General features: G+C 46.2%; 1 protein-coding gene across 2 annotated transcripts; it reads right to left on the reverse strand.

The window, feature by feature from the left end:
* LOC310778517 (kelch-like protein 9) lies at nucleotides 1-13,007 on the reverse strand. 2 transcript variants are annotated; one of them, XM_083638967.1, is made up of 11 exons: nucleotides 12,800-13,007; nucleotides 10,857-10,910; nucleotides 10,430-10,572; nucleotides 9,934-10,124; nucleotides 8,551-8,683; nucleotides 7,822-8,018; nucleotides 7,425-7,500; nucleotides 6,752-7,309; nucleotides 5,858-6,037; nucleotides 5,617-5,730; nucleotides 1-1,429 (listed from the first exon to the last, which is right to left on the reverse strand). In XM_083638967.1, exons 2-11 carry the CDS (start codon nucleotides 10,859-10,861, stop codon nucleotides 924-926), a joined length of 2,103 nt encoding a protein of 700 aa, XP_083495093.1. In that variant the 5' UTR covers nucleotides 10,862-10,910; nucleotides 12,800-13,007; the 3' UTR covers nucleotides 1-923. The 2 variants fall into 2 exon arrangements, with proteins under 2 accessions (XP_083495093.1, XP_083495094.1); XM_083638968.1 differs by lacking the exon at nucleotides 12,800-13,007 and adding an exon at nucleotides 12,232-12,275.
* Nucleotides 13,008-13,770: the final 763 nt, after the last annotated feature.

Below are 13,770 nucleotides of genomic sequence, written 5' to 3' on the forward strand. Positions count from 1 at the left end.
TACCCTATTGAAGATATATTCTGTTTGTAACACTGCTGTGTACACGAATATATTACTTCGGGATTAAATACTATTTTTGAAAAATTCAAGGAGCTCCCTTCTCAATTTTGTTATCAAAGCTCAATAAAAACCAAAACAAGAGAAAAGAGCAAACAAACATCCATCCATCCATCTTCAACTGCTTATCTGGGATCGGGTCACGGAGGTAGCAGTTCCAGCAGGGGACCCCAAACCTCCCTTTCCCTGGCCACATTAGCCAGCTCTGACTAGGGGATCCTGAGGCGTTCCCAGGCCAGCGTGGAGATTTAATCTCTCCCCCTAGCTCTCGGTCTGCCCCGTGGTCTCCTCCTAGCTGGACGTGCCTTAGTCTCTTAAAACAGACGCGTTGGCTCCCGCAATTTCCAAATGCTTCTGCCTACTCGTCTGTACTTCATGCAGGGGAAAGTTGGTCAAAGCACAAAGGGAAACTCAAGGAAAAAAATGAGCGATGATAGGGGGGATGTCCCGGATGTCCCACGTAAAGGCAGGTGAGAAAAAGCGAGCGGGGATATCCGCTCGTATTTTTCCAAATCACCTGCATCGATTTGTTTACATGTGTCGTGATTAGTCGAATACCATCAAACTTCCTCCGGTCTGAAGTGTTTATCCCCCAACTTCCTTTGACCAGGCTCTGTGGGTGTGACCGACCGACCAGAGGAGGCACTAGTGCAGCAACAAGGACGCATACCCCACTGGCTTCCCACCCGCAGACACAGCCATTTGTGTCTGTAGGAACGTCCGACCAAGCCGGAAATACCGCTACCGGGAATTGAACCTGGGTCTCTGTGGTGGTAGGCGAATGCTTTTACCTCAACACTACCCAGACACCCAGCTTTAATGCCCCGTCTAATCTGTCCCTGAACGGTAAAGTCAGGGCTTGCCTCTCAGCTCTTGGCAGTGGGCAGCGGACACAGTGGACACTCCTGTATCTCAGCCTCATCCACCGTGCCTTCGGGCAGGTGAACGGTCATCGTACACACACGGATCCCCCCCAGGGGCTCCAGGATGTTGAAATCCCTGTCCCACACGTCCTGCTCTGGATCGTACCGCTGTATGATGTCAAGCATGCACCTGTTGTTCCAGGAATAGCCTCCCACCACATAGATCTGTCCGTGAAACACCGTCACCCCAACGTCGCTCTGGCCCTGCGGCATGGGCGCCACCACTGTCCACTGGCCTGTCGTGGGGCTGTAGTACTCGCAGCCCAGGACGTCCTCATAGTCGTTGCTGCCCTGGAAGTGATTCCCGCCCATGACGTAGAGGTGGTCCCCTACGGTGCACATGCAGTGCAGGCCGCGGAGTTCAGTCATGTCCGCCCGCCGGCTCCACGTATCGGTAACCGGGTCGTAACACCAAAGCTGCTTCTGGAACGTGTCCTTGGTGATCCCACCTGTGTGACAGAAGGAAATGCAACATGTTATATCAAACATGGTGTCACAGCTCCCAGGCGCTGTCAAATCTGCCATATGGTATCTCAGTAAAGATGTAGTGAGAGACGTAGAGACGAAATGTATAGTTGAGCTGGAGGCAGTGGTCAGACCCTGCGCAAAGCTTTACTCTGTGTTCTGAGAGACATACTGTAGATGTGTTTTGCACTTGAAAAGGAAGGAAGTGGTCTGGGCTGTTAACTGAAGGGAGCTGCGACCATTAACCCAACTTCCTTTCAAACCCCCAATAGGGTTCACCTGCTGTCTTTCACCATTGTGCTTTTCTTATTTAGGTAACATGTATTTTCCACAGTGACAAGCATGTGTAGATAAGGTTAAACTTTAACCGCTGAAGGAAGGCGTTGCCGATTTTCAACCCGCTTTGTATCATTATAATGTCACTATGGGCAGCCTTTACCCATGTCTCCATGTTTTCCTGCTCCGACAGCTCTACAGTTCATTCCAGGCACTTCCGTGTCAGGATGACGCAAAATGCGTCCATCATTCTGGACATTCTGGAGTGAACAGCTGTTCTGCTCGAGGGCAGCTGTTCCAACTACAGATGTTTATAAAAAAAAATCTGTGTGCGGCGCGCACATCCACAGAGAATCGCAGGGAGAGCCTTAACGAGCGTTAATGACCCATGCCAGCTGGTGGGGGTTTCTGTAGGCAGACGAAAATGGATTTCTCAATATGGAAAACGTATAGAGAAGGTAAGCACTGTCCATCTGTTTATATTGACAGGAATGATTCACATTATGTTCTCTTGAATTGAAAGTGAAAGTGAATGACCGTGAATCATTCCCGTCAAACATGCATGATTCACATACATTCTCTTGAATGTATTGTAGCGCGGGGTAAGATGGAGTATTATGGGATAGCTAGTAGGGTGTATGTCTAACTGTATCTGTCTGTTATGTGGTTCTGTGCATGTGGGGTTTGGGGTTTTGGAGTGGCAAGTGAAGGGAGCATAGGGCCAGTGGGTGGAGACTAGGGGAGGAAGTGGGAATGGTCGGGAGAGCTGTGTGAAGCTGGAAGAGAGCAGACGTGCTGCTGAGAGCTAGGCTAGGTAGGAGAAGCTAGCGAGGTGTTGGCGTGCCTGCCTTTATGTGTGTCTGTCCGCTCGCTAATAAAGAGTTTGATAAGCCAAAGGATCTGCCTCGGTGTGCGCCTCATTCCGCCACATTGGTGTCAGAAGTGGGATCGTTTTGGCTTAAAAATCAGGCTCGCCTTAGCGTTAGCAGTTAGCCGTTTCTAGCTAGCTGCCATGGACGACCACATGGGAATGGCTCGTGACGGAGCACGCCGGGAGTTAACGATACCTCCGGAGCACAGCTGGTGGTCTGCCAACTTGGGGAAGATGGAAGCCCGTTTGTTGAAGGGGGTCAGACAGCTGTTGGAGGCTACGCCTGCCTGGGCAGAGAAGTTGATGCAGCTAATAAAAGAGGCCACTCTGCACGGTGAGCAGCGGCCGGAGCCAGCACGGACAGCTTGTTGGACTTGTGGGAGAGTGGGTCACTTAGCGAGAGGGTGCCACTACGGTTCCAGGAGAGGGACCAGACCCAGGGAGCAGAGGTTTTGGGCGCGTCCAGGTGTCTGCTGGACGTGTGGGACATGTGGACATTTGGCCAGGGTGTGCCCCGACGCGTCCCGAGATCAAAGGACAGTGCGAACGGAGGGAGGTCCACCTGGAGGAAGGGTGAGGCTCTGTTGGACGTGCCATTCGCCTGAGCACTTAGCCAGAGAGTGCACTGAGACTGTGGGGAACGGAGGAGACACACTGCCTGGGGAGGAGGTGAGCAACCAGAGGGAAGAGCCGGTTGTTCAGGTCGGGACGATTGTGTTTCCTGAGGTACCAGGGGTGCAAATGTCGGAAGAGCCGGCCCAGTCAAGCTGCTCCATACCCCCCGCTGGTGATGTGCGGAGGCCCGGGGTGGAGAGTGAGATAGCGTCCATTTGTGTTCCCACTGTTGACCTGAGCACGCCGCCCCCTGGGGGAGGGGGACGGGAGGACGAGCGAGTGCAAGAGGTGGAGGAAGACGAGGGGGACTGTTCAGATGTGGACCTGGAGGACGACGACATCACCATCATGGATGTCGACGTGGGTGAGTGGAGGCGCAGACAGATGGAGGACGTGGATATCGGTCCGGTGTATGCGTGGGTGGCGGCCGGACGCCGGCCCCCTGTGGAGGAGATTCACCGGTGTTCCGGTGCCACGAAGGGACTGTGGCATGTGTTTGAGGACCTGCGTCTGTGTGAAGATGGGATTTTGGAGAAGAAAGGGGGGCAAACGAAAAGGGGGTTCCAGACGGTGGTGCCTAGCTACCTGCGGGGGTTAGTGTTACGATGGGCGCACAGGATCCGCAGCGGTCAGGGTCATCTGGGGGCTGAGAAGATGCTTCCCCATGTTCGTGCACTCTTCTATTGGAGCCAACACAAGGGAGACGTAGAGGACTACTGCCGTCGCTGTGTTGAGTGTGGTGCGGGGAAGGGGAAATGTTTGGTTTAAAATGTAAAATGTTGAATGGCTTATAGTGTTGATGTAGGGTTGTTTTGGGGTGTCATTTGGGGGCAAATGGTTTAAAAAGGGGGGGGCAGTGTAGCGCGGGGTAAGATGGAGTATTATGGGATAGCTAGTAGGGTGTATGTCTAACTGTATCTGTCTGTTATGTGGTTCTGTGCATGTGGGGTTTGGGGTTTTGGAGTGGCAAGTGAAGGGAGCATAGGGCCAGTGGGTGGAGACTAGGGGAGGAAGTGGGAATGGTCGGGAGAGCTGTGTGAAGCTGGAAGAGAGCAGACGTGCTGCTGAGAGCTAGGCTAGGTAGGAGAAGCTAGCGAGGTGTTGGCGTGCCTGCCTTTATGTGTGTCTGTCCGCTCGCTAATAAAGAGTTTGATAAGCCAAAGGATCTGCCTCGGTGTGCGCCTCATTCCGCCACAGTATGTTTCACTTTCAATTCAAGAGAATCAATGTACATGAACCATACGAGTATGATGGGAATGACATGGGGCCTCTTTAGGGAAGTTTCAATGTCATTGCTAATCATCCATTGTACCCCCACCGTTGCGGTCGGGGTACGTTGTAGCTGTAGCTGTATTGACAGCATAGCCACTTGCGTTTGTTGACGAGCTAGTCCTTCCTCCCTAAAACCCCACCCCCCGCCTTCAGCAACACCCCCCCCCACTCTTGCAACCCCCCCCCCCTTTGCAACCCCCCCCCTCCTTTTTCTTCTTGTTGTTTGTATGTGTTTTTATGTCTGTAAATTCCTTACATATAACAACAAATGTATATGTATTGTATAATATTTAAGTGTGCCTTTATTACTTTTCAAACTAGTAATAATGTTACTAATCTTAATTTGAGTGTTGACGGTGATACCCATCCGTGTCTCATGTATGTCTCTTTTATGTTCTATGTTCATGAGGACCGCAATGGAAATAAGCCTGAGGCTTTATTGTGTTTTTATCCTCGGTGATTGTCTGTTTTTGTATTTGTGCCCTGTTTTGTTGACATCACCAAATAAAGTCAATCAGTCAATCAATCAATCAAAGTTTCAAAATCCCTCCAGGCCTGAAAATGTTTCTAGGGGAAACACTGGGCCTACATGTATTTTTTCCATGTTCTCCCAACAAGTAACCCTCTAGCAGTCAACAAGCAAGAATATGAAACAGACAATAGCGCTTCTGAGAGCTGTGGGTTTTAATCTTGTGAAACAGCACTGGCCCACTTCAACCCACTGTTTCCTGGGTTCTTGTTACCACATATGCAACTTCTGTTTTTGCAGCAGTGTAGTTTCTCGTCCAATGTTGCTAAAAAACTGCCTGAGGTTAGAATGAGAGCAGCTTAGAAACACGACATGAGAATGCTGAACAGGAAGTGGTTTAAAATACGTCAGACGAGTGAACTTTGTCAATCGTAAATCCCCTCCTCAAGATCATCTTTTGTTGCCAGTGGGCCACCCCTATATCAAAAATGTGCCTGAACAAGTATTGATGTGAGTGCATCAAAGCCCTAACCCTGCTAGTTTTGTGCCATGTACCCTTTATCCAATAAGAAAATTCTGGGACAAAGTAAACCATACAGTAAGATAGTATAGTAAGATAGTAAGTTTCAATTGTAACTCCAGTCCGTTTGTGAACGATGTTACATTACCTGAGACATATATGAGGTCCCCATGGACTGTCCCAGCATGCCCATAGTGGGGCTCCACCATATGAGTCACAAACGTCCACTCATTCTTCCTCGGGTTGTAGCACTCCACCGTGTCTGAATTGTTTTTTACAAAGAGGCGTGAATACATCTTTCCAAGGTACTGTATATTAAAGGATTATTCACTTCACACTTAAAAAATAAATCAAACTAAAGTATTAGTATGAAGTAGCATCGTGCTCACCGATCTCTCCTGAGGCGTTCCTGCCCCCGACTGCATACAGCTTCCCCTTCAGAGCGCTGAGGTGGAAGAAGGTCCTCTTCTCATTGAGCGAGGCGATCTGAAGCCACTTGTCAAAGCGTGGATCGTACCGGTACGCGCTGTCTATGGCCGTCTTACCCTTGGTGTCATACGTGCTCTGGCCTGAGAGGTGAACAAGGTGATGAAGTGGTAAATACAAAGGACGGTAAACTTTGACCTCCAGCTGGTGATCATTTTACAGCAATATGAGCACTGAGCAGAGATAAACTATATTTTCAGATAAGCATTAAATATGCTCTTTCCCCTTTTAAAACACCCTCTCTTCATAAAACTTACTGTACATCAGTTTGATACAACTTAATATGATGCTGCTGAATTTACCTCATAAAGATGTATAGTATTAGTCTGAAAAGGTGGTTTATCCCTATTTTGCAAATAAAGAGGTGGGTAAACTGAGCTTAGGTGGTTTTATGCTAAACCAGTGGTAAAGCTTAGTTGTGTTACCGTTCTCTGGTGGTCAAACCAGGTAGGAACACATGAAGAAATAGCTTGTTTTGCTAGGCTTTCAAGCATGAGGAAATGCTGGCTAACAGCTCTATTTACCCATAAATTCTTGCACTTTAGGGTTGTGTCCTGTAGTCAATTCAAATCGTTACATTGACATATTTTAATAAACCACCCTGCAGTTTGCCAGGACTTAACCGCGAGACTCACTTTTTCAGAGTTTCATTCCATTATTTGGTGTTCAAATGGCCTTGTTCTTGCCTGTCCAATTAAACGGAGCTAAAGCAGTGCTACAAACATGCTGGATATACATTATCTAATTGTACTCTAGGAGTGAGTACACTACAGTAGGTAGGTGGTCAATGTTCGGACCTCCAACAATGAAGAGGAAGCCGCCCAGCAGAGCCACGCTGTTTTGGTAGCGCGGCTCCTCCATGGGCCTGAGCGCCCTCCAGTGGCCGCTCTCCTCGTCATACAACCTCAGCTCCCGGCTCACCACCAGCTGCTGCCTCATCACCCCGCCCAGAGCCAGCAGGCGCGTGGTGTCAGAGCGGATTCGAGTCCGCTCGGTCTGCAGGGTGGGCTGCAGGAAAGGCATCATCTGGTAGTTGCTGGCCTCCAGCAGGAGGTTCACGCAGGCCGTCTGGGAGCGCATCATGGGCTCATCTCTCTGCTCGTCATCCTGGGAGATCTGTATCAGCTCAGTGGGGCTCATCAGCGGGAAGCGGATGTGACGCATCACGGTGTAGACAGAGGAGTGGCGTTTGGGGGCGTCATGGTCCAGCCAGGCTCTGGCGATGTGGTACAGCTCCAACTCACAGAAGCCCTTGAGAGAGTTTCTGGCCAGAGCGTTGGCCAGGCTGGTCTCCGACAGCTGTAGGTAGCGGTCGCTCTGTACCAACGATGACAGGTTCTGGCTCACAAACTCACCTAGGTTTAAAAAAACAATGATGGAATCTCTGTGAGATCTGATGTGATTAAATATAGATGTAATAAAAATCATTATTTTATTATGCTGTTCTCAAATTAGCTTCACCTTACTCACCTATGTTCACCTGGACATCCTCCAGAAGAAGGTCTGCAGCAATGCGCTCCACCTCCACACAGTTATCAATAGTGATCTGCATGAAAATGGATGACATTAGTTTTGATTTGTTTTTTGATCTGCATGAAATGCCCTATTTTGTTTATCTAACCTATTACCATTCACATGCATGGCTCACTCACTCACTCACTCACTCACTCACTCACTGTTTTCTGATAAACTATAGTTTAAAGAGTCTGGTAATGCATGATATACTTTATCCCAATCATCTTTTTGATGACTGATGTAAAGATGAAATAGGAGAATTAGTTGAAATTCAAGATATTAATCAAGACATAATTTCTTATGGGCAAGCAATTTTGTTTTTTTTACCCATAAATAATTTGAATCCCCTCACCTCGCTGCTCAGCAGCTGGTTACAGAAGCCCAGGACCGGCTGGACCTGCAGGAAGTTGGCAGCCTCCAAAGTGTCCTGCAGGTTGGCCATGTTGAGGCTGACTCTGGATGTGTAGATGAAGTCTATGATGTTCTTCAAACCTGTCTTAGTGACGCCGTGCAGCTTGATCTCTCTCATCTCCTGCTCCCTCATTCCCCCTGAGTAAGAAAAAAAACACAAGTCAAAACAGACAAAGTGAGTGAAGGATTTAGTGTTATTTCAAGAGATTTGTCTTGTGTACAGTCAATGACAAGAAGTGCTGATGCTGTAAAGCCAAACAGCTCAAATATAAATTAGCTTGCATTTATGTTGGGAGGATACTGATTATGTAATGAAGTGCAAACATTTTCTGTTAAGTTAGACAGAAGTCCCAGGAAGGGAGGACGTTTAATGCAGAACAATGGCCAATATAGTTGTCTGGAATAACTTCCTCTTTTCCTCTTTTCTTCTACAATTTGTGAGTGTTTATCTGAGAGTGAAAGTCAAAGTGGCACACTGAAGTAACAACAACCTTCTCCAATGATCACATTCAAAACAAACCACAAGGGATATGTATTTTCAGCATGTACGTATTGTGTACTTCTTGGTCTTTTTTCCTTTATTTTTATTTCACCACGAGTTGAAGGTAAAAACTGTTGTTCCCCATGTTATCTCAAAGTCGACCTGAACCTACAGAGAGGGGGAACTCACCGGTGAACATGGCCTTGAAGTAGTCACTGGCTGCAGCCATGAGGACCCTGTGGACGGGGAAGGTGTCGGTGCTGTCCCCAGGGACCAGGAGGACGTCACACAGAGTCTCATCACCCCGGAAAGTCTCAAAGCCCTTTGGAAAATCAACACTTTAATACCATAAGTAGACCTGCACCAAGGTCAGTAGGCTACTCCAGTCTGCTATGCTAGCCAGCCGTATATAGACATCTAACATCTGGGCCACAATCCTCCGTCGCTGGAATTGATGATGTAAGACGGCGAGTCTGACCACATGAGGATAGCTATGGTGTGCAAATTTTGTGAGTCAGATCAGAAGGCTTTCCTTCGCCCCGCCCCCTTCCTTGACCCGAATCGGATTGGATCCACTCCAAGATTTTGTGTTCTTCCTTGGGCCATGCTACACACTTCCACCAAGTTTCATGAAAATCAACCCAGTAGTTTTTCCCTAATCCAGATAGCAGATAGATAAACAAACAAACAAACACACAACCGGCACCGAAAAATATAACCTCCTTTGTGGGGTAAAAATGTGCTCCACACTGGAGAGAGAGAGAGACAGGGTGCCGTGCAGTGGGGAGCCGGCGCTTGCATTTTGGGTCATGGCCTTTGATTGAACGCTTATAGAAACATGGTTGGCACGGGGAATTTACGGTCTGATTTGAATGATTACAGGGAAATTTAAATAACGGGTCTGTTCATAATTACGCATGTATTGAATGAAATGAATGATTCGGATATAAGTGATATGTTATCTGATAGCCCGAAGTAATTTTCATACTGGTTTAAATAAACATTTTGATAGTATGCCGCATCTTTGCTGACCCAAGTGTTTTGTGCAAAAGGAATTAAAGGCCTGTCCCGACTCCCATATAGACGCCTGTCCAGTATAGGCCGGTTGAGTTCAGTGATTGAAGGAAAAAAAATCCAGCATAGCATTTTGTAATCGATAAATCATTACCACATTAATCTTCTGACATTGCTGACATTGTTTCCAAATTCTACTGGATCTGGAGGGAAATCTGCTGGATCGCTTTAAGGCCTAAAGCAGGAAGAGGTTCTGTTCTTCCAGAGCAAACGGAGCTAAAGCTTTGAGAGTTTCAGATCTGCAGCAGATCGTGGAAGGAGGGAAATGAGGATGGAGAAATCACTTCCCATATGTTGATCCTCTTCAGTAAAGACAAAGAGAAAGTTTTAGCTGGGGATGGACGGTGTCTACTTTTATTTTTGTGCCTCGAAATGAGCTCATAAGCCTGAGCCATTCAATCACTCATTCAATCAATCAGTCAGTCCATCAATTGATACGTACAGTATATTCATTTATTCATACAATAAATGTAGGTTAGAGCTTTCACTGTGCTGTACCTGCAGCATAGCTGTTCCATGTTCACTGCTGCTGAACACCCTAGACAGAGGCCGGGGAGGGAGGCTTGGCTTCAGTGCCACGTCTGGCCGTTTAGGGGGTGTTTCTACGGGTGCAGGGGCTGGAGGCTTGGAGGCTGGTGCTGGAGATGGAACTAGAACTGGAGATGGAACTGGAGCAAAGGGCCTGGCATCTAGGAAATACAGATGGGGGATAGTTAGGCTGAAGAACGTGCATGGCATGTGCGGCGTACACAGTTTGTGTGCGCACCATTAGAGTTTTCAACAATTTAAATTTTCAACAAAGGTGGCAGCCAATAAGGTGGCGCATCTTTGAGTTCGATAGGCAGTGAAAACCCTGCCTAGTAATAATCAAGTCTACTCGAACCTACTCTCTATTTCCATTTATTAGTAATTTGGACTCATTCTCATCATTTTGTCATCTTTTTAAGTATAAAATTGCATTGTAAAAAGTGAAAATAGTGCAGAAAGTGGAAACCTTGTTGAGGGGGTGTGTTGGGTGGTGCAGCAGGTCTGTCTGGCTGGGCTGGAGGTCTTGGAGGCTCCCTGGACTGACGCCTGCTGCCCAGACGGGACAGTCTCCGGCTCAGCCTGCCTGGCCCCTTGTCATCTCCACTTCCCCTGGAAAGGAGGACGCATGACATCGTTTAAGAAAGGACTGTGCTTTACTGTGCCATCTAATCCACTGAATTACAGTACTGTAACACTAGAAAGTCCAGGCTGTTGAACTCCGTACTGTGGCTGAAGCGCTGTTCAGAGGCCTCAGCCTATCCAGAATTACAACATTGATGTCTGCATCCCATGCCATTGAAATATACATTATGTTAAGGGGGAACAACCTTGTAACATGACATTTTGAAATCTGAAGAATGAGCACTGAAACATTGAATCCTAAACTACCTTACCCCATCTGATTGGCCTCTTGGGGATGGGGACTGTTGTTACGCCGTGAAGATTTCCTACATGCAGACAAGAAAAATATTTTTTTTATATAACAAATAGATTTATGGACGGCACTAGGGTTTGGCAGTAAACAATGTGCTGTTTTGATCCCAGAACTACGGGGAAGTTTTCCAATCTGTGACTCAAATCGGTCATTTGTTGACCTAAACTAATGAAAGCTTATTATGACTTTAGTTATGTGGGAACTGGGAAGCCACCTGACATGACCTTGTGACCCATTATGGCAGTCATTGGCTCGGATACATGATGTTCTCTCTGCCTAAGCAAACTTGAGTTAAGGCCTTTTCCAAATCTTCAGGTTCTCCTGGTAAAATTGCCTTATTGATGTTAGACCAAGCAACACATATTTTAACAAAATATAACTTTTAAAATCAATTTGCACTGCCTGGTGCCACTTAGCATGGTCTATGTTGTTGCTAGAAGATGAAAGAATAACAGGCGAACTAGTTACGGTGTTACATTTTATTTGAAATGAAGGCTTCTTTGTTGATCATATTTTTTGTCCTAACTTATCAGTGGATGGTGACAAACTGGAAAAAGTATTAAGTCATATTCTAAAGGTTTTATTTCTGTTCGCCAAAAACAAAGCAACAGTAAATTGGTGTTACTGTATGTTTGGCATACAAAGAAAGAAGGAGAGAACGGTACCAATTGGGGCTTAATAAAGTATGAACCAAAAGTCTTAATTTAGCCGATTTTATCTGTAATATGTGACGCTCAGCTTCAGTATAGATTTGCTGGCATCTTCAATGTTAAACCATAAGTACTTGGCTTTACTTTTTTTTTTATCACATACTTACCTTGTAGTTCCACATAATACACAATGTTTTTTCACCAGCAATCTCTGCTAAACCCTGCTTTTTACCACACTGTAAAACAAAGTGCTATTCCCAAGTTGTCTCACTTCGTTACATCACATCATTACACTCCTTGTGATTTCTATTGTTACACTAAGTTAATTAGAAATTATTAGTTAGTAATTTATCTTTAACTTTCAACTTCGTTGTTGAACCCACAAAGATACCCCCTTCACTGCACATCTTATCTTGCTTTGTCATGGCACCTATATAAAGTTGTACAGTATTATATTTGAATGGTGTTTGGATTTAGACTTCCTGATGACAGTCTGATAGGGTGGAAGGTTAAGCAAATATATCTGCTATCTACAGAAGAGAGCGCATAGCGTTCTGGAGTCTCTTTTCTAAGATTGTGACACTTTTATCTCTTACTGTACAAACTTGTACACGGAAGTTGGTCGGGTGTGAAGGCCTATGTGGGTTTTAATAATGTAACAGGTATTTGGATGTACAAGCTCACGCGATGTACTAGCCGACTTCTTCTTACTGTGTTCTCTTCAGTGCACAGGCTCTATCTGTTTAGAAGGATTATGGATTAAAGACTTGCATGACACTCAAAGGAATCTGAAAAGTAATATAAAACCACATAATGTTGCATATTCGCTTTGTATACACGTTCATAGCATAAAACGTGCCTAAAATCACTGGATGCTTTGGTCTAATTTAAAAAGTGAGAGAGAAGTGGGCAACTAACTTGGCATAATATGTAGCTTAGAAGGGAATGCCTTTAATATGTGCTAACTAACCGAAGGTATGCCACCAATCTTCAACAGGAACAGCAACCAACCGTCAGCCTGTTTCTCAACTTGCTGATGTAATATGTAGCAAACGGATGTTTTAGCTCAGTCTCATGCACACCTTCCTTAAATTAACATGTGAATTATGTGATACAGAGTGCTCTGCCCTGAATTCAGCTTTCTTGACTGTCTGAAACTGATTCATGTAGCAACTTATTGTTTGGTACACTTACAGGTGCATGACATTTAACTGAATGTAAGCCAGGAGCAGAGCCATTCCTGGGGTCCTACCTGGAAGAGATCCTCCTCAGCAGACTGGACCTGGGGCCTCCCTCCAGCCTGCTAACCTAACCAACCAGAACCGGCGGATGAACACCTAACCAACCAGACCCGGCAGATGAACACCTAACCAACCAGACCTGGCAGACGAACACGGAGCAGAAAACGTCTGCTGCAGGATGCTAGTTGGTCGAAGAGTCACAGCGTCTGGGTGAGCATCACAGTTCCTCTGCCTTAACCAAGACCTCAGTCACTTCCTGTGCTACTTCTCTTTCTTGCTCTGTTGTTCTCTTTCTTGCAGTTCCGCACCCCAAAGTGTCAGACGTCAAATGAGCTAAATGCAGCAAAACACACACACACATGCACGTACTGTACATACACACGCATGCACGCACACACGCGCGCGCACACACACACACACACACACACACACACACACACAAGCTGTTTTTAAGCCTCGAAGTGACTCGAAGCCACCAAGGCTACCTGCAAACCAGAAATTGTGTTCAATCTACGGTGGGTGATATGGCAAAAATATCATATTACGATTTTTTCAGGCAGGATCACGATCCACGATCTTATCACGATTCTTTTTCATCTTGGTTTTTAAGACTATTTCGCAATTTACTGAACAGTACAAGTACATCCAAACTAATTTCAGGGTTCGTACGGTCATGAAAAACCTGGAAAAGCCAAATTTAAAATACAATTCCCAGGCTCTGTTAAAGTTATAGAAAAAGTTTGGGAAAAGTCATGGAAATTTGTTTCATAAATATTTTCATGTCGTTCATTTTTTATGCTGAGTTTACAATAATTCATGTTTGTTTCCCAAACTTTTATCTTGGGACCCAAAAAAACATACTGTAATGAGTTACCATGACGACCAGTTGGCGACCCACCTCCCACGGGTCCGTGACCCAAATTGGGTCCCGTTTGGGAAACGCGCTCAATAACGTTAGCTGAAAACTAGTTTGGTGGTGGCC

Source organism: Poromitra crassiceps, assembly GCF_964638095.1.
Source record: "Poromitra crassiceps genome assembly, chromosome: 6".
NCBI lineage: Eukaryota > Metazoa > Chordata > Actinopteri > Beryciformes > Melamphaidae > Poromitra > Poromitra crassiceps.